This window comes from Trichoderma virens (genome assembly GCF_000170995.1).
Source record: "Trichoderma virens Gv29-8 chromosome Unknown TRIVIscaffold_4, whole genome shotgun sequence".
In the NCBI taxonomy this organism is placed as follows: Eukaryota; Fungi; Ascomycota; class Sordariomycetes; order Hypocreales; family Hypocreaceae; genus Trichoderma; species Trichoderma virens.
The window spans coordinates 340167-367268 of NW_014013745.1; the positions used below are offsets into that span (position 1 = coordinate 340167).

The following is a 27102-nucleotide window of genomic DNA, read 5'->3' on the forward strand; positions in this document are numbered from 1 at the left end:
ACTTCTTTTAACCCCAGTCGACGGTTATATTAGTCGAGTAAACTATGAACTCGAGGCACTCCATGAAGGTTCACCATTCCGGTTTGCATTCTCCCGGAATTGCTTGTTGAAGAGTTGGTTGGTCAAGTAATCTCTTCCCACTCATCCTGGCTCCATATCTCCCTCATGTGGCCGTTCGTATCCTTGTAGAACAGGATTGAACCCCTGGCAACATCCTTTTCGGTGTTCCCTCTCGACTTTAGCTTGTACGCCTTGTAATATCGGGGCTTCTCCGCCACGATAGGACACAATTCCGGTGATTTTAGCACTCTCCAGATTGCGCTCTCGTTGCCGTTTTGTTCCTGGTCCGCATTGGGATCCGAGAAGAATAGACGGAACGGTTCGTTACTCGGTCTCTAGAGATTGTGTGATTGTCTTGTGAGTCATGTCCATCGCAGATGCAGAAGTGGGTTGAATCATCCAGTTCACTGAGCAGCCAGAGGGGGAGCAAGGTTAAACCCACCGTTTTACCTTTAAATCCCTGGACAATGGCCTTGATGCTGGAGTATCTGGGGTTGGCACTGCTATGCTTGTGCGATCCGCAGATGAGATACACATCTGCGCGGAATTGTTGGTAGAAATCGCTATTCGCCGTCACGTTGGAGCCGTGGTGCGGGATCTGACATAAAAAAGGAAGAAGATTATCAGTAAGAGTAGAGAGAATAATGGGTAAATGATTCCAAATACACGTCCCCACGTAGATAGTGCCCTACAACGAGGGGTAAATGGCACACCCTCTTCGGCTTGACAGGGGTTGAACCACCTTAAGCACATCAAAGTGATGGATCTTCTCCGGTCGCGGGTCGCTCCAGGCGGCCGTGGTTCGTCTGAGATCGCAGGGCTGATCATACGCGTCGCCCGTGAAGAGCATCCGCATTCTGAGGTCCGAACGAGAGAATACGGTGACGACAGAGGCGCGATTAATCAAAGCGTCCTTGAGCTCCAAGTCGGAGGAATCTTTGTCCGCTTTCTTGACTTTCTTGACTTTCTCAGCGTATACCTTGTAGAGCATGAGTTTGACCACTTCCCTCTGGATATCATCTTGGGGAGATGTTGTGTATTGGATTGCACATTCGGCCGGCTTTTGAGTCCCCGGCTCCGGACGGGGACCTATACACGTAAACAGGAGTTGATCAGAACGAATGTCGATAGTGAATTCTGGATGACAGAATGTACCAATTTTCGGCTCGATGTGTCTCACCAGTTCATAATCTACTTCCGAGTTGATCTCTTGGACCGCTGTCATCAACTTGAAAAGCGTGGGCTTGTGAGTCTTGTTTCTCGGCGGTGCGACCTCAACACTCGCGGGGTTTTTCAAATACTGGCGGGGAACAGCTGAAGCATCTTGTGAGTTGTAACAATTTGAGTTGGAAATTCTCTGTCAGGCGTACCTGTCGCTCCCTTATACCATTTCGTATCCTTTATCGTCTTGAACTGTCCAAGCTGGGCTATCATAACCGACGTAATTGCATTGTAGTCGAATTCAAACTTGTACGGCAGTCTGCTATTCACCGGCAGCTTGTCAAAGAGCGGGAGTTCGAAAGACCAGTCCTCTTGTGAGATTATATGGATCCCCAGCAAGAACTGACAATGTTTATTGGTGTCATCGTTGGTGACGTTCTCAAACAGAAGCTGAATCTGGGCGAGAGTCAGGCCAAGTTTAACGAGGTATGACCGATCTCCCTCATTGTCCGTAAACGTAGCAGGCTTGCCCGGGAGAGCTTCTGAGAAGACTTGGAACGCAGTGTCGATTTCCCCTGAATCAGATGCCTGTTTTTCGAGGCAGTCCGAATTAACACCCTTCCTCGTGCGCTCGTCCGGTTTCTTAAACTTCGCTGTGCTAGATCCCGATTCATTGGGTCCCCGTTTCTTCTGGCCATTAACAATGGTATCTAGAAACCTGACTACAATGTCCACAGAATAGGATGCTTCTTCCACGGCTCTCATCCACTCGTAGAGTCCGTCGACGCGAAACAAGAGGTTGAACCCCCCCGGCGGGCTTGACTCCTCGACCTTCCAGAACGCCATCGTCAACGTTGGCCAGGCGTGGGGGACTTTGTTCATGACAAGATCACACTTGTAGTTGCGGTCGCTCTTGCGCCATTCTTTGAATGAGGACTTCAGCCCGGTCATGATGGAGCCTGCGTTGCCGATGTGGTCATCGTCAAAGTGTGTGATCTGCATCTCCCGGAGTCTAGGTGTGTCGACCATTCCCTCGGGCAAGAGAGGCACAGCACGACTCTTAATCTCTTTCACGACAGCATCGGCGATGACTTTGCCGGCTCGGTTGTAACCGGTATCGATGAGAACGCGGCGCCATTGTGCAGCGTTTCGGCCACCCTGTCCAATCTTCGTGGGCTCATACAAGTCAATGAGGTTGCAGTCACCATGGTCTGCGTTTCACTCCGGGGCATATCAGCCATTTTCACCATCATATATTCATCGGCATGAACGGAGAGAACCATGGTAGATGGGGTTTGGAAAAATTGTACATGTTGTAAAAGCACTGGGAAACGAACAAAATCACCTACCACCGTCGAAAACAGTCACTTGGGCAAAAATCTATACGTGGTCAGGCAAAATAAGCACAACAGGAGAGGAGTAGAAGATTTGGAAAAGTCTATCATGAAACAGTTGGTGTAAGGGGACTTATACGTACGTTCTCCTCCTTCAGGCCCAGGTCAGAACCAATCGACAGGTAAGACTGTCCACCCGTGGAGACTATTTTGGCGTAGACGTCTTTTTCCATCGTTGGCCCTATTGAGCGTCTAGAGCAACGCTGCCAATAATTAAGGGTAGTTAATGATGACAATCCAGGTTTTGTCACGCCAGTCCAGGAAACAAAGATGCTATCAAAATGATTTATGGCCGTCTTTCAGCGCGAGACATTAGCTTCGATAATAGGAAATTCTACGTTGTAATTGGTACGGAGTGCGTAATGGTTGGTCTGGGTTGAACTTTCAGCCCAATTGTCCATTGCTTCGTGTCCAGTCTCGCATGCCCAGAAGAGGCCCAACTTTGGGTCATCCCATTTTGCCCTATCAGTTGAGCTGAGACATGCCGAATTGTGGGATCGACAACCTCCCCCGCATGGCTGTAGTCAATTACCTCGCCTTTGCCCAACTCGAGCGGGGGATACGAATATGATCAAAGGACGTGGTGGGCTGAAATAAACGTACACTGGATGTTTCCCCGACCTAATCAGGCCACTCATAGGTATAAACGTGGACTTTGGGCAGATGTACATATGCGCCTAACCGGAAGAGGCAGAAGAGTGCCATCAGATACTCTCTGTGATGGAGGGCGAGGAAAAGAGTTGATTCACCGTTGGAGATGAAGAGCAAATCAGACGGTTAACAGAGACGCCGATCACTGTTCGTCTCCAGCTGGACCATGTACTTTGAACTTCGCCATGCAAAGCTGGGAGACGGCAAACACGCCGCGTGTGTAGGCGACCGGGATTAAAGTGATAGAATAGAAGAAGGCCAGCAAATTATCAAAATACATCATCGTTGTTTATCTTTGATACTTCTCTTCATCCACTTAACCAGCACTAGTGTTGATCCCCATGGCTAGCACACAGCTCCCAACGTCTGAAGTTAAAGAAGTCAGAAAGGTCTCTAACGATGACGATGACGAGCAGGGTGGCTCCAGCCAAGCAGAGGAGACCAGCACTGGCGATACAGAGTCTGATACCTCCGTTATCAGTGATGAGGCTGAAGCCATGAGCAAGGCCATGGGCCGCATCACGGATAAATTACAAAGCCAGCTAAACATTCCCAAAGTCGAATCAGGCAAGTCTTCTGTAGGTCTTTACTATAATGTCGCAGCGCAAGCAACAGTGGAGCTGCAGACAGATTGGGAAATCATCCCAGGACTTAATCTTCAAGGGGTGAAGCTGAGGACCAAAATCGCAAAGACGAGCAAGCAACCAGGTACGCCGATATCTCAAAGCGCTTTCTTCTTCGACAACTGTTGTGCAATAACCAATTAACTCCTGCTGCCTTTGATGTAGTCACGCTGGGTGTCGAGCTCAATGCCTTTCTATTGATCAAGGATTATACGGTTATCGTGTCTGGAACCATTCCCCGGATACAAAAGGGACGCGATATCGAGTTTACCTTGAAGCTCAAGGCGAGCAGCTGCTTGGGTTCAATCGACACAGATGGGATCATTGAGGCCTGTACAAAGGACAACGGGAATGGCCCAACTCGTGAGTGTTGGTCCCTGCCACCATCTGCTGCGACAAAAGGTTCTGACGGTCCCCCAGATACAAAGGCGTGTTACCAAGACTTGCTCCAGAAGACAGGTCTACAAAATGACATGGGAGATGCTGCTATGGCAGAGCTAACTATCGTTCGTGAAGCGCAATCAGAAGAGATGTATCTGAAGAAGTTTGAGATCCACATTGCTGCAAACATCGATTGGCAAATCATCCCCGGGAAGCTGCGACTCCAGAAAGCCGCAGCACTACTTCGATTCTCTAAGAAGAAACGTGAGGATTCTCTCTTGACGCGATTGGAATTAGCTGGCAGCATTATCCTAGAAGACCCTCCCGAGACCACAATCGGCCTGCAAGCCTTTCTCTCTCTCAAGGATGGCGACGTCCGTCTTGCCCTGGCATGTAACGTGGCAGCCATGCAGGCTATCCAGCCATCGCACCTTGTGAATCTGATCACAGAGCAAGAGAACACTGACATGTCCCTTGACTCAGTTGGTGCTCCTCCTGACCTTGGCCTACCGCATGATAACTTCTGGTCATTCGATCTGTTTGCCGCCTTGGAAAGGAAACAAGCGGAATGGAGTCTGCAATACGTCCGCGTGGCTGTCGAGATTAACCAAGTGTGGGCCCCTTTGCCTGAGTTGGTTATCGGAGACCTGAAGGGCTTCTTGATGGGTTTCCGTCCGGACTTGGATGTCAAGGATTTCAAGGACGACACGAGCCTCGACCGTCCCGGGAACCGCGAACGATTAGCTACTCTTCCGAAGGAAATCAAGACGGAATCAAACTCAGCATTGCCCAGCTTAGAAGTTTCAGGGTGGATCATAGGCACCGTCTATCTTGGTAGCACTTGGCTTCAGGCAACGGTCCAACATGACGCCATCACCAAAGTCACTCAGGTCCATTGCTACATCGATGATACCCAGATTTGTTCCTTGACCCAGATTGTCTCGAATCCCCGACTTCACAGTCTGCAGTCGGGGCAGAGTGCACCCAGTGAGGAGGACTTTACTAAAGCCCTGGCCTTAATGGCCACTCCGGCAACCTGTCCAGTGGACTTCTGGCTGGTCTCGGCTCTTGGCTATGGAACGCAACGGCAGTGCTCCATCTCCATTGAGGGCTCGAAGCTGCAACGGCTCACGTTCTCTGTGATGTCGGCTGGCGACGCAAATGCATGGCAGCCTACCGATACCATTCATCTGCAGGATATGGGTCTGTCGATTTCGTATGAGCCATCAAAGAGTTCTACCGCCGGATTCGGGAACTTGAAGGGGTATGCGTATGGACACCTGAAGCTATCTAACGGATTGACACTATTTGGACTCGTGGTCGGTCGGAAGGAGAGCAAAATCGGAGAATTCATGGTCCATCTCTCCACTTCGCTTCAACCCAATGCTGGTCTTGGAGTAACGCCCGAAAATCTCTTCGCGGACCCCATTCTCGGCAGCTTGACTCCCAAAACTGAAGGTTGGGAGCTTCCATCTTCGTTTCTCGCTGATGAACAAGTCAGTTTCTCACGGATATTCCAATCAGCAGAGGCAGGGGTCACCCTCAAGTTCTCCCGAGACGAGATCCCCTCCACTGATGAAGGAACCCCGAGTTACCAGACCGCACTGCGCCTCGTCCACGTTTACCTGGATCTCCAGGGTAACTGGGAGATATTCAGTGGGCTAAAGCTGCAGGATGTGCGGTTACTTGCAATTATAAGCCCCAAAGCTACGGCACAAGGGTATATCGCACGAATAGAGGTGACAGGCGTGTTCCACGCCACAACTCCCGGTGTCTCTCTAGCTGTCTCGGCGAGATTCGGTACCCAAGGCCCCGTATCTCTCCTCACAGCTCGCCTGACCGGAGCCGTGAATGCTAGTACGAGGGAGAACCACAGCAGCGCGGCATTGCCATTGATGCCCACTAGGATTCTGGAGCTGTCAGCCTTCCAAGATTTCAGATCCACCAGCATGGACGAAATCTCCGTTCCAGATGACTTCCCCGTCACTGCCACACGTGTCATGTCGTCAACTCAGACAGAGTGCGAGATGAAGATTGACAAGGACCCATCAAACAATAGTTGGAAGCTCACTCGTATAACCTTCTCCCTCACCTCGGATGCGGAATGGACTGTAATACCTGATCTGCTACGCATTAGGCTCCAACTACTTGCCCTGCAGCTGCCGCGCTCAACAGAGAATCCCTGCGGAGCTTTAGCACTCGCGGCGGCCAATATTTGGATTGGTAATTTAGAGCTGACTAGCAAACTGATATTTTGCAGGAATAATGGGAGGAGTGATCTCATTTTTACTATCAGCGCGGGTCGTAGTGAAATGAAAGAGATGGTTTCAAAATTCACAGAAGAATCATTCTCGACTATGACTCCGTCTAAGATATCACATCTTGCTGACAGCGCATGTTTCGACGTGCAGGCTCTCTGTGTGTGGGAAAAGAGGAATTCTGTGGATAGTTCTCGTCCTTGGTTCCGGGAACTCACGGTCAAGTTTGGCTCTACGGCGTCGATTGACCTTGAATTCATGCAGCTCGGAGAGCTTTCCCTGTCCATCGAGAGAGACGAGGGAACGAAGGTGAGCGCCTCACAATGAACCGCCAGTGAATCTCCGGCAAGGAAAAGAGGGCTCGGTCACTAACACCTCCGGTTTGCTAGCGATTCTCTATAAACAGCTGTGTAGTATTTTTCGGAGAGTTACACCTCAAGCTCTCCCTGGCATACCGGCCGGCTACAGCAGGGAAATCATCGTGTTACAGCGGCAGCCTGACCCTCCCATCGCAGCCCAAGCCATTCGTCACCATTACCCATCAAAACGGCCACTGGGGCTTGAAGGACTGGTACATCAGCGAGAAGGAGCTCAAGACTGGGATCCAGTTTGACGAGGCCATCGAGAAGGCAACTCAAAAATACCCGTCGAAGTGCGAGTGTAAGAAGCTCGTCGGCTTTTTCTTGAAGGAGATAATCATGCTACGTTTTTCATGGAAGATCACCAAACCAGAAAGCAGTGAGCCCATGTTCAAGGATAATCAGTTGCATCTCCGTATTGTTTGGAGCTTCAAAATTTCCTTCTCCGCCTTGGAGCATGATCTCTCAGATTTTGACATGCCAGACTTGCCTCTTCACGTTCCTGGGCCATTCAGGCTCAGTGAGTTCCACAAGCTGCTGGTGAATACCATCAGGGAAACGGTCGCCGATATAGGCCAGAAGATACTAGAGCGGCCTGTAGACTTTGCCAAAATTATGGCTGCAGTATCTGTGAAGCACTTTGGCCACCAAATAATCTCATCCCTGATCTGTCGTCTGAATGGGAATGGGCAGGAGGTTAGTTCCAACTTGAAAGAGCGCGATGAAGAGCTCACTCAGGAAGAGGCCAGGGCTGCCGAAGAGGAGCCCGTAGAGGATGAGAACCCGTTGGAGCAGGGGGAGGGCACTGAAGAGCCATCTACTGAACCACCCACAGAACCACCTACCGGCCCGGCTAGCCCCAGTGTTTTGGATGCTGCCAAAATAGCCGGAAGTGCTGCTGGAAGTGCTGCCGCTGCTGGTGCTGGGGGTGCTTCTGATCTCGCTGTTGCTCTCGTGCTGGGAGCGACCGCATCTGTATTGCTCGGCTGGCTGGGAACGACCTCGACGGACCATAACATCGACGAGTCGGGTGAGCCTGGGAAGAGGACGCTCCTCGTGAATCTCAATAGGAAAATCGAAAGGGGTCTGACCATGCGTGGCACACCGCACTGCCAGCTCCACACTGGTCGACAAGTGCTCGAGATCGGCTGGAGAGCCTGTACCCCAGCAATCGTAGATGACAGCAGCGCAGAGATCACAGACACTGTGATTTGGACCGTTCGAATCCAAGATAGCACTGGACAGGAGGTTTACGCGACCACAATCCCCGCCGCTCAAAGGTCTGTTAGATACCAAATACCGGGGCAAGTATGTGGTGAAAAACTCCGTGTCCAAGTCCGAGCCTCCTTGACCTACAAAGGCCAGGCTCAGAACGTCCAGTTCAACGGACCATGGTCACCACAGGTGGAAGTCACCTGGACGGCCCCAGGCGCGGCCCCTACAGCGCCTGCTAGACAACAGGAATCTGCACTGGAGATCCCTTCAGCGAACATGCCTCCATCTGACCAACACATAAATACAGCTACTAACGTATGTCAGGGTCAAACTCTTGCTAACAGAACATACAAAATCACAACAGAGATCGGCACATCAGAAAGGACGTCCATAACTCTGAAAATTGGGCAAGTCTAGACCCCTGTTAATGTTACTTGACCAATATTTACAGCTCTAACGATGTCCAGGGAAATTGATCAATGGCGAATTTTGTACATTGGTGAGGACAACAACGGAGTAAAAAAATGTTATATCACACCAAACGATGGGGAATTTACCAAAAGGCTGCGTAGTGAGTGTGATTCACTGTCTGACTTTGTCATCCACTCAAGCCACTGACCGTAAATTTTAGCGCCGACGACCGATGGCTATCTTATAGTGGATAGCGAGATCGGAGGATCAGAATGGGAGCTCAACCCAACTGAAAATGGCGAAAACCACTACATGTATATAACCCCTTATTTTTCGACTCCAGGAGATATTAGATACCTAGATAACTTTGCTAACTTTATATACAGTATCACCCAATGCCATGGTTATTGGACACTTGGACTTGACGAAAGCAATGAGCCTAGATCTTTTATAAGCTCATTTCAAAGAAGCCCACCACCACAATGGCACTTTGCGCGAGTAGTATGATAGGATCCTACCAAGCAGCGCCCCGGAATCCCGCAAATCGTCACAATCTCACTGGTTGACTCTAGGAATGTGCTGTCACGGCTAAGGATTGCTGTGTTGATTGCTACACTTGCAGATTCTTGAATATAACCCCGACCCCCCTTTTTCCTCTTCTCTTTTTCTCTTTTTCTCTCATGCTTAGTTTTCTAATATGCCAGGACGTGCTGTGCGACGACGTCGACTATCTGCACTGCCGGTTCTGTCGGAACGGGAAGTATCATTGGTTCTGCCTGCAGTCCTGGAGCACGACCCAGCAAGGACTCCAAAAGGGCAACTATAAACCTATGCGAGGGTGTGCACCACACAACTCAATCCACGAAATGCTCCAGTTGCGTTGAGTTGACCTGGTCAACGAGACACCGCCGTGTAGTTGATAAATTATGTGCTTAATGGACATTTACTGATGTCCATCAGTTGATGTATTAGTCACCCACTCCGTTCGCATTTCTTACCTCCATTTCACAAATTGTACTTCTAATTTTGCAATCGCACGATTTCATCCACCTCATCACCGAAACTCTCCACCCCATCAGTACCTTCTGCAGGCCCCTCACCAGTAATAGCCTCAAGTGTCCCAGGTGTTGCCTTAAGGAAGAGCCTTTCGTTCCCCCTGAATGGCAACATCCAACTAGCCACAGCTCAGATTATTACGGATAGAATTGCATGATTCGGGAGATACCAGGGCAAAGCATATTAGAGGGATAAGGAGGGGTGGATTACGCAGCATTTTACGACAGAGCGTGCGGGCATGGCGAGATTTGGATTTGGTCCTTTTGGATAGAGTATATATCTGCATATAAATCGGCATGAAGATGAAGCTGACGATTGTTCAATCCCTCAGTGAATGAGCGTTCTTTGCTGAATAAACAGAAACAAGCCTCGGCTGATGGCGGCCGAAGCCAGAAAAGGCTTCTAAACCCGGGCATTTCCATCTCCACATTTCGCCTCGACGAGCCGTTTTGACGGCACTTGCAAGCCGGTTCCTGTCGCCCGAACTGATCGTCACAAGGGCGCATCTCAAGTAGCCTATAAGATCTGGTCTAATCGAGTTGATAAAGAGTTGTGGTTTCGGCTTCATGTTGACGACTGCCGTGACAGGAGTTGCTGAGACGTCTTATAAACCCCGCCAAGACTCCGAAACCACCACACTCACATGAAAGAGACTCCCAACATTATAAGAAGCTTCTCATAAAAGCATCTCATAAGAAGCACATGTAAGAAACAGAATCATGACCATCTCAAGCAACCTCGTCAACCGCACCTCCTTCTCCGCGGCCGACATCGTCAAGGATATCTGGACCAGCCTCCATCTCCCTCCCCACGCCCTCTCATCCCTCAGTCTCCCCGGCCATCAAACCGCACCAGCTACGCCCTCATCTTTCAAGATTGGGCATCTCGCGCAGAGTTCCATTGCGCTATCCGCTCTCACAGCCTCTCTCGTCCACAGCGGACGGTCCTCCTCCTCTCCAACATCAACATCTCCAGTCTCCCCCATTCCCCGCGTCAGCGTCCCCCTCGACCACGCCCTGATAGAATTCAAATCAGAGCACCTCTACAACATCGACAACCAGCCCCTGGAATCCGTCTGGGGCACAATCGGCGGCCTTCACAAGACAGCAGACGGCTACGTCCGCATCCACGACAACTTCCCCAACCACGCACTAGGAACTCTCCAGCTCCTCGGCCTGCCGCCAACCGCCAACCGCCAAGATGTCGCCGCCAAGGTAGCCCAGTGGAAGAGCATCGACCTCGAAACAGAGGGTACTGAGAAAGGAAAGCTCGCCATCTACGCTCTGCGCTCATATGCCGAATGGGACGCCCACCCCCAAGCATCAGCAATCGACGACAACCCCATTCTCATCAAACAGCTCGCCCCTGGACCGCCAAAGACGCTGCCCGAGACCAGCTCCAGCCGCTGTCTGCAGGGCATCCGTGTCCTCGAAATGAGCCGTGTCATCGCCGCCCCCGTAGCAGGCAAAACTCTCGCTGCCCATGGAGCCGACGTCTTATGGGTGACGAGCCCCAACCTGCCGAACCAGCCCGTGCTGGACAGAGACCTGGGCCGCGGCAAACGCACCATCCGGCTGGATATCCACAACCCGGACGACAAGCAGCGTCTGCTCGAGCTGTTGCGTTCATGCGACGTCTTCATCCAGGGATACCGCCCGGGCAGCCTCGCCGCATACGGCCTCTCGCAGGAGGAGCTGCAAAAGGCAAACCCGGACATCATCTGCGCCAATCTCTCCGCGTTTGGTCCGACCGGCCCGTGGTCTCAGCGCCGGGGCTTCGACTCCCTCGTGCAGACATGCTCCGGCATGAACGACTCGGAAGCGGCACATTTCGGGGCCGGCGAGCCCGCGCGCGCCATGCCCTGCCAGGCACTCGACCACGCCGCGGGCTACCTGCTCGCCACGGGAATCACCGCCGCGCTGCACCGACGGGCTCAGATTGGAGGGTCGTGGGTCGTAGATGTTTCGCTGGCGGGGGTGATGAAGTATCTGCGTAGCTTGGGACAGTATCCCGGGAAGACGGGGTTCGAGGGCCGAGATGTTGAGGCGCAGGCGGATGTGCCGGCGGACTATCTCGAGACGAGGGAGACGGTGTTTGGGAGCATGAGGGCGGTTAAGCATAGTGCGAGTGTTGAAGGGTGTGAGGTTGGCTGGGAGGAAATGCCGAAGCCACTGGGGTCTGACGAGGCGAGATGGTTGTAGAATGAGATGGATGTGTGAATTATGTATTTGTATTGTATACCCGTCTCTCCATTACATAGCTTTTCCGTTCACTAGATACTAACGCTGAAAGTACACAAGTGTTTAAAGCAGACAAAAAGTCTGTACCACGTCCTACCCCAACTCATGGACGCCCCTTGAATCCATTTCCATCACCGCCGGCTGCCCTTCCACCTCCGCCAACGGCGTATACGCAGTCTCCAAACCAGGGACATACGCCTGCTTCATCCCGAGAGATTCCACCGTCCCATGATTACTCACCTCTTGGCCGTCCTTCTCAACCCCTCTCATCTTCTGCTGCTGCTTCTTCTTCTTCCTCAACACCAGCCATACACCAATCACAGCGCCAATCACCGCAATCCCACCCAAAGAACCCCCTACCGCAGCTCCAATCTTGACCGAGTTATTGCTCTTATCCGTCCCACCATCCGTTTTCTTGTCCGTTCCAGTATCCGTTTGCGTTGGACTACTACCCCCTATTATTCCACCAGAAGTATTCGTCCCGGTCGTCTTCGCCGGAGTATCATCGCCCTTGGCATCAGGATTCCGATCGAGCAATCCAAAGCGCCGACTTCCATCTCTACAGCAATCGCCATGATCAAAGTCCGGATTGCAGCAGTACTCCCCCGAAGCGCACTGCTTCACCTGAAGCCACGAATTGGACAGGACTAAAACAAAACATCTCAGCTTCCAACTCTCCTCACATCCACATCAAAAAAAGAGAAAGAAACTCACCGTCAAGGCAAACTTGCGGACATCCCGACCAATCTGCGTTCGTGCATCCGCCTCTGTAATCATACGCGCCGACAGCATTCGTCAGATGCGTGCACAGGCCGTTGGGCGTGCAAATGTCTTCGCCTGGGATACAGCACTGGCTCCAAGTGGTGTTTTGGCCGCCGCAGGGCTGGTAGTTGTATGAAAAGTTTTGTTCGGGCTTGCCGTTGGGGTAGAAGCATTTCGACGATGACGATGGTTTGGGCGTCTTTGTCGGGGTTTTTGATGGAGATGTCGAAGATGTTGATGCGTTGGAGAGTGTCGCGAGCCAGATTGCTGCGAAGAACAAAGAGCATCGAGCCATGGCTAGCTTGTGCTTTCGGTCTGATAATGATCTTCAACAACTTTGATAACCTCTCCCCCCGTCACTGAGAAGAAAAAGGAGAAAAGTTCACAGTCCCAACAGAATCAAAACAAGGCTTCCCATCCTCCGCCTGGTGTCACCCTGGTGTCACCCTCCGCCTCCCCTTGTATCCATCCCACCTGTCTCAACTGTTCATCACCTATAAGTAACCCATGCCATGCTTTGAATCCTACAAAGGATCCCAACCGCGCAAAAAACAAGGCTAGCAACCGCAGAACCAACCAGTCGCAGGCCAGAGAGGCAGGGAAGGCTGCATCTTGTTCCACAATTGCTCGGCCTCTTGGCGGCCAGCCGCTCTCAAGGACGATCCTTTTCCCATCTAATTTTATTTATCACATCATCCCATTTTTATAAAAAGAAAAGACACTCTAATTTTGTCTCTTAGAGCTCTTCTTGTATCTATTGGAAAGACAAATTCCCAAACAAGTTTAAACTTCATATCCCAGCATAGATCTCTTCCCTCAGCAAAAAGGCCATCGTACGACGTACCTTTATGAAAATAACAAAAGTCCCCTGTCAGCAGCCGAAAAAAGCAAAAAAAGATTGTCATCCTTGGCAAGCCAGTGCAGATCCTCGCACCTTGATTGCTCCACAAATAAACTCGTTCCATCTCGATCCCACCTCCGCAAAGCCTAAAGCCTAAATCCAGCATCATACTCGTATGCCGCCTAATACAAAAATAAGAGTAGCAGTGGATAAGACAGACAACAAGGCACTTAAAGTGAATGTATTCCGTAAATTCCATATAATAGTAACAACTGCTGCGTAACATCAATTTCGTTTCTCATGTCGCATATAGTCCATATCCATAATCCTCAAAAAAACACGCTCAGTCCCAATCATCAAAATGTAAAAAAAAGCCATCAACAACTCACCAACTGCCCCCTCAACTCCCTCTTATTCACCAAAATGCACATCACCATCATCAAACCCCCTCCCGCAAGCAGCCCCGGCGAAAACTTGCCCTTCAGCGCCCTCACCACCGTCAATCCCACCACCGCCACCGTCGCCACCAACATGCCCACCCTCAGCATCTCCTCGCATAGGAGCCTCCTCCGGGAACTCTCTCGTCGTCGTCGTCGTGGTCCTTGTCCTTGCTCTCCTCCCTCTTCGTCTCGGTTTCTGCCTCCGTCTTCGACATGGGCGAGAGATGATGGTCGGCGACTTGTAGGTAATAATGTGCTCGTCTCACTGACATTTTCATTTCCATCGCCATCGCTATCAAGAATCGCTAAAACTCCACAAGCCATCATCAGCAAACCCCAAATCCAACAAAACGCTCTTCACCATAAAAGATCATATGGAAAAGAAATATCACATACAGCCAAACATCCACTGCCTCACCAAAAAATCATCCCCAGAACCACGTCGTTCATCGCCTCCTTCGCTCATCAAGCTATCATCGAACGATAACTCGCGAATCAAGCTTCTCAAAAACGCTTCGCTTTTATTCTCAACCTCCTCAGACTAGGAGATTTAAAGAGAGAAGAGCATCTCCCTTTCTTATAGATGATGCTTTTTCTTCTTTCAAGGTCGTCATGCAGAGATCGTCGAGGCGGGGAAACCCGCCATCCAAGAACTAACAAGTGCTAGGCCGGGCACTCGTTTAGCCTCGCCCTGGTGAAGTGAGGCTGAATTCACCAGTCCACTTTGGGGCATTTCGCACTTACAGACAGTACACGATACTTGGTGCCAAATCTCAGTAATAATTACGCTTATTCTTTGCGCTATACACAGGCACATGCTGGCATCAAAACTTTCCAATTTGGCCAGTTCCAGTTCAAACATGGAAGTATTTCTTCCTCTGTCATTAAAACAAAGTCATCACTTTAGAAAAAAAAGTTCAGTTGTATGCAGGCCAAAACTGTGATTTGTATCATTCAGCCCATCCCGCCATGCCCAACATACTACATGCATTTTTTTTTACCATTTCTTCATCCTATCCAAGCACCTTTTTTTGACTATAGGGCTGCTCTCTCTCTTCCTTGAACCCATCCGTCGCACTCTTCCCAACAAACTTTTTCAAGTGGCACAACTCTGATGAAAAAAAAAAATTGGTCTCGCCACCTATGAGAACCAAAACATGATAAAAAGAAAACTCCAAACGGAAACAGCATTGTGTGTAAATGACACAAAAATGATATAAACCCGAAGGGTGAAAAGAGACGGGGAATTGAACAAAAATCAGGGTCGAATAGGAAAGTAGACTCCTCCAATGATTACATTAATCGCTCAGGAATGCACACCCTTTGTTCTCTCCTTCATCAGCTCACGTCGCTCCTTATCCTTTTCTGTAAGCTTGTTAGTATGTCTTGATTCACGGTTCCACAGGGAAAAAAAAGAAACTCACCAGGGTCAAAGACGAGGAACTCGTGCAGAGCCGATCCAGCCGGCACCATGGGCAAGACGGGCACCTTCTTGTCTGTTACAACCTCCAAGAGAGCGGGGCCATCAGTGTTGATCAGCCACTTCAGAGCATCAACCAACTTGTCGGGCTCCGTGACACGCTGGTGCTGCACGCCCATTGCGTCGGCCAGCTTCATGAAGTCAGGATTCCTCTGGTGGGTGTGTGCGTAGCGGTCCTCGTAAAAGAGGTTCTGCCACTGAGTCACCATACCCTGCTCCTCGTTGTTAAGGACAACAACCTTGACGCCAATGTTAAACTGCGCAGCAGTGGACAGCTCCGTCAGGGTCATGTTGAAGGAAGCATCGCCATCAACGTCAATGACGAGAGCGTCAGGCTGAGCCACCTTGGCGCCAATGGCGGCGGGAAGACCGTAGCCCATGGTGCCCAGACCACCGGAGGTGATCATGGATCGAGGATGTCTCCAGCGGAAGTGCTGGGCAACCCACATCTGATGCTGGCCTACACCAGTGGCAATATATGTCTTGTCCTTTCGGTCTGCCGTCAGGTTGCTAATCTCCTCCATGACAGTCTGCGGCTTGATCAGACCAGTCCGCTCAGCTCGCTGGTAGTGCGACAGAGGGTACTTCTTCTTCCAGCCGTTAATCTGGTCGAACCAGTCTTTTCGGTCCGCCATGGTCTTGGCGTTAACCTGGGGAATGAGGAGCTTCATGTTGGTGCCGACGTCACCTTCCACGGCCTCGGTGGCCTGGACGACCTTGTTGATGTTCTTGGGCATGATCTCAAAGTGGACAATACCACCACGGCCCTCAGCAGCAGCTTGCCTGGCCGCAGGGGCGAATTTTGAGACAACACCAGTGACACGGTCATCAAATCGACTGCCGAGGGCGATGATAACATCAGCATGCTGCATGGCCATGTTGGCATATGCCGAGCCGTGCATGCCCAGCATGTGCAGCGACTTCTCGTCCAGCTCGTCAAAGGCACCCAGGCCTTGGAGAGTTGTGGTGACGGGGATGGAAGCCTTCTCCGCCAGCTCCTTCAAAAGCTCAGTACCGCCCTCAGACTGGATGACACCCTGGCCTGCATAGATGACAGGCTTCTTGCCCATGTTGATGAGATCGGCGGCACGCTTGATGGCAGCATTGAGCTGCTTCGTGCTCAGCTCCATGGCGGCGCGGGAGGCAGCACTAGGCAGAGACGGCAGAGCAGTCTCAGTAGGGATGGCTCTTCTCAGGATACCAGCAGTGACATCCTTGGGCAGGTCGACAAGGACGGGGCCAGGACGGCCGCTGGTAGCAATCTCGAAAGCTTCATTGATTCTCCTGGGCAGCTCAGCAATGCTCTTGACCATGACATTCCACTTGGTACAAGCTCTTGAGATGCCCACAACGTCTGCCTCTTGAAACGCATCGCTGCCGATTGCTGAAGTTGGGACCTGGCCGCAAAAGACGACCATGGGGGTTCCGTCTGACAGGGCATCGGTCAATGGAGTAATGACATTAGTAGCGCCAGGACCGGAAGTCACCAAGACGACACCGGGTTTGCCCGAGGCACGGGCATAGCCCTCGGCCATATGGCCAGCTCCCTGCTCATGACGGGGCAGGATAAAGTCGAAATGTTTTGAATTGTAAATGGCGTCGAAAACTGGGAGAATAGCGCCGCCAGGGTATCCAACTGGAAGTGACTCAAGGTTAGCGAGATTTGCTTTAGCTGGAGTTATGGAGTAGATGGAGCCCATGTGGGCGGCCGGCATCGGAACCTACAAATGTGCTTGACACCTTGTCGCAGCATCATCTCGTGGAAGATTTCGCCTCCGGTTTTGCCAATGAATCTAAAGAGTAGGAAAAAAGAGTCAGAATAAGCTCAATTGACTTTTGTGACTGTTTGTTTGTTGTGATTTTTGGTCCGTGTATGTATTCGTAGTGGTGGAGAGTGTGTTTTGACGTACGATTCATCCATATCAGGCCTCTGCGGTTTGACAAGAGGCTGCACATGGCTTCGATCTTTGTCTTCTCTGTTGAAGGCAGGGCTCGGCACGGGACGAACTTGTCTGTTTTGCGCGACCAATTGTCATCTTGTTAGCAAATGCCACTCAATGCGAATAAAAAAAACTTTTACAATGCGCGCGCCAGCTTGAGGCAGCAGCATTGAAAAAATGCAACCATCTCGTCCACATTTTGGCCCCCCGGTCATCGGCGACAAAAATCAAGACGTAAGAACACCTAGTCCTTGACGCGCACAAACCAGAGAAAGCCACAAATGCAAAGCACACAGAACCAATTTGCAACTTACGGAGCAGCGCTGGCAGTCGCCTGATTCCTCTGGCCAGAGGGAATCTTCTTCTGAGCGGCGACCTTGATGGGCGTCGTCGTCGACGTAAAGGCACGAGCCTGTCCCAGAGCCCGGACGGCCCTGGTTGTCGCCTGGCGACTTCGGAGCATCGTGAACAGAGCTATAGTGGGTAACAGGCAACAAAGGAAAAAAAGAAGACGACGACGACGAGTCGAGGAAAACTTTTGCCTTCAACGAAGAAAGATTGAGGATTGGAAAATAAAAGAGAGAGAGCGCAGAGATGCTTGCACGTGAGCGGATTGACTGCCCTTGTTCCTTTTGCAAAGTGCAACAATCGAGGGTATCGCGGGGGAGGAGTGGCGAGGAAGAATAACTGGATGGGGAAAAAGAGAAATAAGAGATGGAATTGTAGCTAGGAAAAGGCGTAAAAGAACCAAGGAATAAAAAAAAAAGGTAAAGAAATAAGCCAACCATGTCATCTCAGCCCAGCCGAAAGCTCGAATCCCCTCCCCATAATTCCCATCTATATGTTAGCCTGGGCCAGGTTAGAGTCAGAGGGTCCTCTAAGGGCGATGCCGGGCAGATCTACTAATATTTGGCAGTGATCACAGTCAGACAGGAAAGGTACATATACTTGGCGCCAGGTAGTGCTGCGGCAGCGGCACGCAGACAGGGTACGGAGCCGGCTGGTATTGCAATAGCTGTCCTTACTGTGCTTCACTGTGCTCTACTATGGGGTAAGATTTTTCTTTTTCCTTTTTTCTTTTTTTTTCCTTTGTATTTTTTGGTCTCCTACGCAATAGAAGAATTCTCATCCTTCTCATTGGGCCCTAAAACGCCAGAGCAGACAGAGGGGCGTGGCAACCAGCCAATCAGCAGGCGATTGCGCGCCTTAAAAGTGCGGGGCTTGGGCATTTGTCTGCGTGCTGCCACGGAGTACTCCGTATAGGTACTTGGAGCAGCACATGTGCGCGGCTCCGGCCAGGTACCCCATACTTGTGCAATCGCCGTAAGCTGTCGGATATCGTAATATCAATCTTGATCAATCCCAATTCTCATGTAAGATTTGCCCTGCTTAAAGCTACTTTTTACCTTCGCCTTGCCCCCTACATATTCGACTGCCACTTGTCCCAGTCTCAGCACAGCAGAGACCTCCAGGCTTACGTCTTCCCCCTGCGCTGTGCAAGTCTAGCGCGGCGACGATGCCCATCTCCAAGCCTCTACTACAGTAGCTTGCCAGGCCACTGCAACATTGAACCTCGGCGTCAAACAACTGAATCCGATCCAATTCCATCCGTCCAGCCAGCCAGCCATCCATCCATCCAGTATAACTCTCTCCAGTTTAGCCGCATACCAACTGCGATATACGGAGCGGCAATCCAACGCCCTCCGTTGACTCACAAATCGCAAAAAAAGTCATCCTGCTCCCTCAAATCCCTTATTCCCGGAAAGCCTTCGTCCACAGTACACGGCCTCGCTCGTGTTTAGCCTAGAGCACATGTCAAACGCGGCTTCCGGTGGCGCCTCTCACGACCAGACTACTGTCACGCAAGGGCAAGCTAATGCCAGGCTACTTCGTCTATTGGACACCGGAGTTTGCGGGATGCAGACAGCTTGTTTCTTGGATACCAGCGAGATCCCGATGATCAGACCCCGACTACGGATCCCGAAACAGTCCCCGAATCAGAGCCAATCAAGGGGAATGAATTAGTCTGCCCAGTATGTCTCGTTTACAGTACAAGTATAAGCAAATGACTGCTTTAAGCAGCACTACTGTAAACGGCCCTGGACTGACTTGCATCCAACCGAGGCAGACGCAAAACAGACCCGGCTTCATATAAGTAAGTCCCCTCCCTCAGCGCCTCACCACGTCGACAGATCTTCCTCCTGCATCACGCATGCTACTGTAATGCCAGCATGTGCTGTACGACCGCACCCCTCCAGCAAAACAATTCATCTCAAACGCCATGGCATCCCAATTGCCCAATAAAGAATCCCTGCAGCCCGCCTAAACCCAGCGCACATCCATCGCCAAAGCGTCTAGCCCTCACCGAGAAACGCCTTCTCGTGTATGTCGCACCACCATCTCCACCTCCCCTACAGCGCGAAAAAGCAAGGGCAAAGCAATGAAAGAAACCGACACACAGAGGCCCCTCGCTTCTACCAACCCTCGTGCGCTCGTGCGCCAATAGCAACATCGCTTGAAGAACCATCACACATGTGCCCCGGCCATCCGTCGATTTGCATTAATTCTGGGTGCATGTAGTGTAACCACAAACATCTTACGACATTCCATTCCCCCCTCTCCTAGAGTGCCCGTGCCTGGATTTTTCTGTAAATATCCCGCCCCTCACTTCAGCACACCCTCAGAAGAGAAAAAAGAAAGAAAATCCTCTCATCCCTCTCATCCTTTCCCATGTCGCCTTATCATCTCGTAGCACCAACCTCCCCCGTGTCGCCTTATCATCTCGTAGCACCAACCTCCCTCGTGTCGCATCCCCTAAAGCACGCCATTTATCTCATCTCTCCCGAAACCCTCAACTACCTACCCACTCATATGTACAAGTACTCGTACCAGACCACCCGCTTCAAAAATCCACCCAGAGGCACTTGATCATAAACTCCAGTCCTGACCCTCTCCATCTCCGCCATTTCCCCGTGTCACTCGCCCTACCTCTCTAATACTAGTTGCAGCCAAACAGGTGGGCCCCCAAAAGGCGGGTAAGCTGACGGCCCGATACGCAAATCCATAGTTGTATCTGTAGTCATAGAAAGAAGCATATTGGGCCGTGTATGCACGCGGAATAGCATCACGTTATTCATTCACGTCATATCGCAACGGGTCGTTTTCCCTTCCAAAAGCACGCGGCATTAACACAACTACACTGAGGAGAGAGAGCGCGAGAATTTAAAACATGGTAAATTGTACAAAATTTGTTTGCCTCCAATGCAAATGTCATATTCACCAGACATCACTACATGTATTCGTGTGTATCTTGGCTGGCTTTTCCAACAACTTCTCCCTTCGTCCATTGTAGCGTAACAGAAATAAAAAGAACGATTCGCTCCACATAAATGCCACAAATGACCTATCCCACCCTGTCTATATATGTGTGATTCGTGAACGACGCCGGTTCATCACATAACAGCAAAGAGAAAAAAGAAAAGAAAAAGAAAGAAAATGGTATCTCGGTGTCAGCAAAGTGACAAAATTGAATGCGATTTGATCCGCCTCCCCCTTTCCCCCCAAGTTGGTTCCCCCAATTAAGCGTACATTGCCGTCCCGGTCCGTTTGGTATAAGTAGTGGTATATATGTTTGAGAATACAGGAAATCAATCGCGGCAAGGGATATATGCAGAAGACATATGAGAAATCGATAAAAGAGTGGAGCCATTCGCTAGCAGAGCGTCCATCTAGTCCGTGCTGGCAACGAAGAAACAAGGCTAATGGTCATATAAATTCCACCTAGTCGTTTACATACCCATAATCATTCCCGGTGGTGTGTCAGGTGTCGACTTCTTGTTCGGTCGCAGGTTCTCCATGCTAATCATTCGACTCCATGAAGCCGGTCGTTTATGAGGGGTCGGAGTTCCTGGCCGCACCGTTGACGTCTGGCTGGTGTTCATCGAATAGTCGTACAGTCCATTCATCATGTCCGCCTGCTCCGGGAATACCTGGGGTGTCTGGTACGCTGGAATCTGCTGGTTCATCACCATCCATGCCTGCTGTGAGTTATCTTGTGGCGGCATAGAGTACATCAGCTGTTGCTGCTCCTGCTGATGCTGGTGTGAGAGTTGCGGCTGCGGTTGTTGATGCTGCTGCAGTTGCTGTGGTTGCTGCTGGTGGTGATCAAAGATGGGTGTATCCGCAGGGGTATTCATCTGTTTTGGCATAGAGGTTGGAATGTCGGGGGCAAATTTCGGAGCATCCGCCGGCCAAACCGTCTCGTTGGGGATAGGGAACGGTGTTCCCGGGTGCGGGCCAGCCGCCGAGTCGTCTCCCATGATTGTATCGGCGCCATTGCTCATGACGCTCGCAGGTGTTGTCGGCCGAGTACCCTTTTTCAATGAGCGGCCGGAAAACTTGAGCATGGTTTGGGGGATGCTGGTGATGCCCGAGCGGCTCTTGGGGAGGCTAAATGCAGGCGAGCCCTCTTCCATTTTCATCGAGGTGCTTTCCAAGGACGCATGGCCGGATGATTCCAACAGGCACTGGCTCCGGTATGGAAGCTGAAAGTAGATATCGATCTCGTTGGGTGGCGGAGTGGAGGTTACTGTGAATGGAGCAGTTCCGAGAATGAATGCCAGCCTAACAAGACTGGAGATGTTGGTGCCTAGATGGCGGCACTCAAGCATGCGTTTCAAGTCGCCAGATGAGCGTGCTCGCCAGTGAAGTTGCTGTCGCTTTTCCTTGGGCCATATGCACGTCTTCCAGATTTGCTTCACCTGCTTCTGGCGCATGAGGTTCTGCATCTGGACCTTGTACTCCCAGTTGCTGACATCGAAGCCATCCTCAAAGTGCTTAGCAATGTGTTCAAAGTGCTTATCGCGTGTTGCGGAGGCGTCATCCGAGTTGTGGGCCTCAAATAACCGGTCGCGACAGTTGCCGAAGCCGCAGGCGAAGACGAGCTGAGGGCACATTTCTGTCCGAGCAGCGCTGTTGGGGAGAGCCTTCATCCTGTGAGCCTCCTTGGCGTGTGTGCTGTATGCACGCTCGGTCGAGAATGACAAATGGCATCCCTTGGTTCGGCAAATCCAGACAACGTCGGCTCCGTGGAAGTTGTGCAGATGCTTCTTAAAATCGCTCTTTCTGCCAAATCCAACGGGGCTGTTGTCCAAATAGCACATCGGGCACTGGTACTTCTTGGAAGTTGGCGTGACAAGGCGCGGAGAGGGGTGTGACGTGACGTCGTGAGGCTGAATCATCGGGGATGGCACTGCTGCTACAGGTGAATCGAGCCATGACCGCTCAGTCGTCGTCATCTTGTTAGCCTCTCCGTCGTGCACAGGTGGCATGTCATTCTGAACGTCAGGCCACGTGTAGGAAGTGTGAATAGACGCCTCATCAGACCGGCATTGTGAGGCAGCCTCTGAGTTAGTCCATGCTACTGAAGACGCGCTCGCACTGCTAAGAAGGGTATTTGCAGAGAAGGCAGACGCCCGAGCTGAAATCATGTCAGAACTCAAAATCGAACTCGAGTTGAGATATTTGATAACCTACATGGTTCACCATAGCCAGTCAAGGCAAACAATAGGCTCGAGGCTCCGTACTTGTGAACGAGCCCGAGGAGCAACTGTTGGTCCTCGTCCGCCAATGGCCGCACGGTGGACGACTCATCGGGCGCGGCCCCGTAAGGAAACATGATGGAAGAAGGGTTGTTGTGATTCGACAATTAACCGCGCTTCGTCCTCCTGATGGAAATCAATGGCCAGCTGTCGCCGCAGCCACACAACGGCGGTATCGATAATGAAAAAATCGTTACCCACGGACACGTCCAAAAAGCAACGCGGTTCGATATCCTATCTGCACAAAATGGAGAGATGGGCAAGTCGGTAGCACGACTCGTCGTCAAACTCGCATAACCGCCGCGCAATGCGGCGATGGGAAAATCGACAGGAAAGAGGGGGAAAAGAAACAAAAGAGAAAGGAAGAAGAAAATCTAGCGCTCGGTATGCCGCTGGTATGAACGCTCAAGAAATTTCAGCTCAGTCTCGCTCTCGCGTGCCGCTCACGATCAAAGAGAGTTATTAACTGGTCAGTACGGCCTCAATCGAAGGAATCGATCTTCAGATTTGGATTAATATTAGCGTCGCCTCAACGTTGAGTCGCTGGGCTGAGAAGTCCGCCAAGGCACTGCCTATCAAGAAAAGGACGACTTTTTTCTGTAAGAATGAGAAGCCAAAGTTGGGGTGAACGAGCGACAGAGAGGAAAAGACGCAGTCGCCAGGGCCGGGCAAGGGGAGAAGGACAAATGGCGAGGGGAGAAACGGTCGAAAAGCCGGGGAAGGCTTCTAGAAGATCTGTCGGAGAAAAGCCTGACAAAGTGGCAGCGTGTGCAATCAAGCCCACTGGGTCGAGCGCTGGCTGGTTGGCTTGCTGGCTTGCGAGCTGGCTGGCTGGCTGGCTGATGATGGCAATGTGCAATGTGTGGTAGGGCCACATCTGGGACCCAACTCTTGGAAGCATGAATGCGCCCCCCCTAATCCCAAATCCTTTCTCGCCCAGCGACTGGCATAACCCGGTCGAGTCGTGGAATCCGACGAATTGGTGTCACGCATTCCCCTGTCGAGCAAGACGCACCAAGCCCCGTTTCAGGAACAGTGTCATTTCTCACAGCGGCCCCCATGCCGTCCTGAAACGCAAGTCGCCTCTGGCTAGTCAAAAGCCGCAAGCAAAAGTCTGTCGACTTGTGTAAAGTTTTCGATGGTGGTGTGGAACCAGGCAATGGCCAAACTGGCTGTCCGCTGTCGAAGGGCGCCCCCATCCGGAGAAGCCACGGCCAACCACAGGGCGAGCAGCCTCGTCGCCTGACCGTCGTAAATTACCAGCTCTTGGGCCCCCTGCATTTCTTACCAAGGATGCGGGAACCGGGCTGGGAGACCCCTGGCAGGTGGCTTCTGCCGTCCTTCTAGAAGGGAAAAGCGAGACATCCGGGGAGGGACCAGCTGGGCAGCCAGGCCAATCAGACGGCGGCCGAGCGACGAGGCGTCATGGACTGGCGACCATTGAAAAGCAGTGGCATAATGGCGGGTGTTGCAGCAGCGCATAGTGGCCATGGAAAATCGGCGGATTGAAGTCGGCGCCGATGGAGGGCGAAGGCGAGAAAAGTCAAAAAAAAGAGGCTCCAAGAGAGGGCGCGGAATGTATCTAGCGCAGCCGCTTGGCAGGCACTCGTACTAACATTGTAGGGTTCAGGGCAGCGGGCAGGCGAACACGTGCCTTTTTTGGCTGTGGTACTTGTACTTGTACATGCTATGTGCATTGATAGATTGATGCGCTCTGCTCTCTCCGTCTAAATCCCACTTTTGACAGAAATTATATCAATCCTACAATCCAATCCAGGGGTCATGCGATGCGATGCAATGCAATGCAATGCATCATCCTCAGTCGGTCGGTCGACTGGGTGAGCAGCAGCAGCCTCAGCCACCATTCCATTCCTGCAGCCAGCAACCACAGCAGATCCTCCGCCATGGATGGCCAAAATATAACGAGTCCCGAGCCTAATTGCCTAAGAATATGTACCTTGGAGTGCGAGCAGCGCAAGTGCTGACGCTTGGCCGCGCATCCAAGGTATCTGTACCCAGCTAGCGTAGCTCCCGATAACAACAGCACAGGCTACTGTACAGTAGTGTACTCGTACTTACAGGGCACCCGCGCCAATGCGTGCCGTCAAATACCGGCTAACCACCACATGCAGAACGCTGAAGATTGTGTGTCGCCACGGCTCGTCACATCCTCGTATGCTTGATACAGGTACATATTACGAATTGCCGGTGGAGAGCAGAGGCCCGCGCTTCTGAACCGTCTCGTACTATCCAAGGTGCGAGGGCTATCAAACGCCAGGAACCCGGCTAGGCCGATCAGCCAGCGGACTCGTTTTGGGCGCAAACAGGCCGGGCTCGACATGGTAGGCTGACGCCAAACACGGGACGATGAGCATGGCCCGCTGGGATTGGCTGGTTGCCAATAACGCCTAATGGGACATCCAGACTCGAGCCGACCAGGGTGCCAAATATCAAATAATAACTTACTCGTGGCCATGCATCCATCAGCTTCTACTGTGTGGTACAAATACCGGGCGTGGACCGACGGCAATCAAACTGAGACCTCTGGGCAACACAAGGCTGAGGCAAACGAGCAGCAAATGCGGAAGCTGAGGGGATTTGTTTCTGCGGGCAACGAGTAATAATAGTAAATGGCCGCCCTGTTACTAATTTCTTCCATGGTACGAGTAATTACAGTACTGCGTCTATAATGTACTCGTACCCGTAGCAGGCCGGCAGATCGCCTACTGTAGCAGCATCGACAAGACAGGATGGAGCAAAAGCAGAGAATCAATGCGAAACGGCAACTCGCACAGGCCTCTCCATGCTGTACATAGTATTGTGCCGTGTTGTGCTGTAAATACGCCACGCAGTAGTAATGCTCGGTAATCCAAAGGGTCTCGCGTGCGCATGGTCCCGGGCTTTAGTAGATATAAACGGCGAATCCAACGTCTTCAGCTCGCTTTTTGATGCTATTAATGTCAAGATGCCCTCCGCTAATGCACAGGCGGCTGCAGCCTGCAAACACCAGCCCATCGCCAGACCACTTGCTTGAATCGCCACCGCCTCTATTGGGCATCCCAGCCCGACTGGTAGGATTTTGCCTGCTCCAGCTCCTGCTCGATACGGCCATATGCCAAGCGACGGCAGACGACAAAGCAAGAGGGAAAAATCAGCTGCTGAGGCCCAAAGCGGCGCTGTGCTCCGTTTATGTCAGCTCGCCTGGGCTCCCTCCAGCCTCTCGTCGGCGAGCTCTCCACACGTCTGGACACGCACGTGGGCAGCAGGCGGGAAGGCGATCCTGACGGTGATACGGATTCACGGGAGGCCGGAGTACGGAGTACGGATTATATCCTATCCTGTCCTGTCCCGTGCTGTGCTATCCTATCCTATCCAAGCCATGCCAGGCCATGCCAGGTTCAGGCCAGGTCAGGCCAGCACGGGTACACATACAAGTATATCGTCGTCGGTCAGGGCATGGATATTGGTGGCGGCTATCACGGTTATCACACTTATTTCAACTACGGGCACAGATACGGACCTCGCGGCATTGATGCCTCTTCAGAACATGACCTGGTCCAGCGCGCACAAGCCCATCGCTGCCCCAGCCCTGCTTCACCGAGCCCTCAGTGACAGCTTCGTGCAGATATGCTAGCCAGGCAGGCCAAGCAGGCCAAGCAGACTCTGCCCCGTCCCGGCAACGCCGCTCTCCGGGCTCATCTGCCCATCTCTCGGTGAAGACCGTCGTCTTTGGGGCCGCGGTTGCTTGGTGTTTGCTGTCATCTGCTGAGCCTCCATGTTTGCCACATTCCTCTCTCGCGCGGTCTCGTTCTCTTTCTCTCGGCGTCTCCTTTCGCGCGCCTCCACGGCCACTAGACCGCATGCCATGTCTAGGCACCACTGCCCGGGGCATTCGTTCCTCGGCGATGCTGGGCGATGCTGCTGCCGCTACCCCATACAGACCAGGACAGCGTGACAAGATGTGTGTTGGGATCGGATTTCGGAGTAATGATGACCACAGAACCCAATCGCCAGGACCAGCTCCATGGACACCTCGATCCCTCAACGCACGGTCCCCCGCCCACTTTGTCGCTGACGCCGTCTCCGTTTGTGAAAATTGATAGCAGCAGGCGATGAGGGAGGAAGAAGAAGAAGAAAAAAGTGAGAGAGACAGAGAAAATCTTCGCAGGCAATCTTTAGACATGGCTCCGAATCCCTGGCCCTCCGCACAAGTGCCTTTTCTGAGGCCCG

General features: G+C 51.8%; 8 protein-coding genes across 8 annotated transcripts; 2 read left to right on the forward strand and 6 right to left on the reverse strand.

Annotated features, from left to right (window-relative positions):
- Positions 1–122: 122 nt before the first annotated feature.
- Positions 123–2788, reverse strand: TRIVIDRAFT_198928 (uncharacterized protein; the record flags this gene model as incomplete). Its single annotated transcript, XM_014103045.1, has 7 exons — positions 123–395; positions 503–658; positions 803–1149; positions 1216–1383; positions 1431–2432; positions 2571–2601; positions 2699–2788. 7 exons carry the CDS (start codon positions 2786–2788, stop codon positions 123–125), a joined length of 2067 nt encoding a protein of 688 aa, XP_013958520.1.
- An 819-nt stretch (positions 2789–3607) lies between these two features.
- On the forward strand, positions 3608–8519 carry TRIVIDRAFT_219767 (uncharacterized protein; the record flags this gene model as incomplete). Its single annotated transcript, XM_014103046.1, has 4 exons — positions 3608–3974; positions 4055–4252; positions 4310–6837; positions 6918–8519. 4 exons carry the CDS (start codon positions 3608–3610, stop codon positions 8517–8519), a joined length of 4695 nt encoding a protein of 1564 aa, XP_013958521.1.
- A 1769-nt stretch (positions 8520–10288) lies between these two features.
- On the forward strand, positions 10289–11770 carry TRIVIDRAFT_31570 (uncharacterized protein; the record flags this gene model as incomplete). The annotated part of the gene is made up of 1 exon (XM_014103047.1): positions 10289–11770. One exon carries the CDS (start codon positions 10289–10291, stop codon positions 11768–11770), a length of 1482 nt encoding a protein of 493 aa, XP_013958522.1.
- Positions 11771–11821: 51 nt separating this feature from the next.
- Positions 11822–12866, reverse strand: TRIVIDRAFT_61110 (uncharacterized protein; the record flags this gene model as incomplete). The annotated part of the gene is made up of 3 exons (XM_014103048.1): positions 11822–11848; positions 12050–12456; positions 12524–12866. The coding sequence occupies 3 exons, from the start codon at positions 12864–12866 to the stop codon at positions 11822–11824; spliced, it is 777 nt and encodes a 258-aa protein (XP_013958523.1).
- A 692-nt stretch (positions 12867–13558) lies between these two features.
- Positions 13559–14585, reverse strand: TRIVIDRAFT_61111 (uncharacterized protein; the record flags this gene model as incomplete). The annotated part of the gene is made up of 4 exons (XM_014103049.1): positions 13559–13594; positions 13802–14157; positions 14249–14393; positions 14511–14585. The coding sequence occupies 4 exons, from the start codon at positions 14583–14585 to the stop codon at positions 13559–13561; spliced, it is 612 nt and encodes a 203-aa protein (XP_013958524.1).
- Positions 14586–14779: 194 nt separating this feature from the next.
- Positions 14780–17410, reverse strand: TRIVIDRAFT_71670 (uncharacterized protein; the record flags this gene model as incomplete). Its single annotated transcript, XM_014103050.1, has 4 exons — positions 14780–15217; positions 15277–16968; positions 17058–17125; positions 17243–17410. The coding sequence occupies 4 exons, from the start codon at positions 17251–17253 to the stop codon at positions 15159–15161; spliced, it is 1830 nt and encodes a 609-aa protein (XP_013958525.1).
- Positions 17411–21060: 3650 nt separating this feature from the next.
- TRIVIDRAFT_30573 (uncharacterized protein) lies at positions 21061–22949 on the reverse strand (the record flags this gene model as incomplete). The annotated part of the gene is made up of 3 exons (XM_014103051.1): positions 21061–21202; positions 21344–22751; positions 22808–22949. 3 exons carry the CDS (start codon positions 22947–22949, stop codon positions 21061–21063), a joined length of 1692 nt encoding a protein of 563 aa, XP_013958526.1.
- A 2970-nt stretch (positions 22950–25919) lies between these two features.
- Positions 25920–27055, reverse strand: TRIVIDRAFT_61114 (uncharacterized protein; the record flags this gene model as incomplete). Its single annotated transcript, XM_014103052.1, has 2 exons — positions 25920–26048; positions 26393–27055. 2 exons carry the CDS (start codon positions 27053–27055, stop codon positions 25920–25922), a joined length of 792 nt encoding a protein of 263 aa, XP_013958527.1.
- Between the last annotated feature and the right edge of the window lie 47 nt (positions 27056–27102).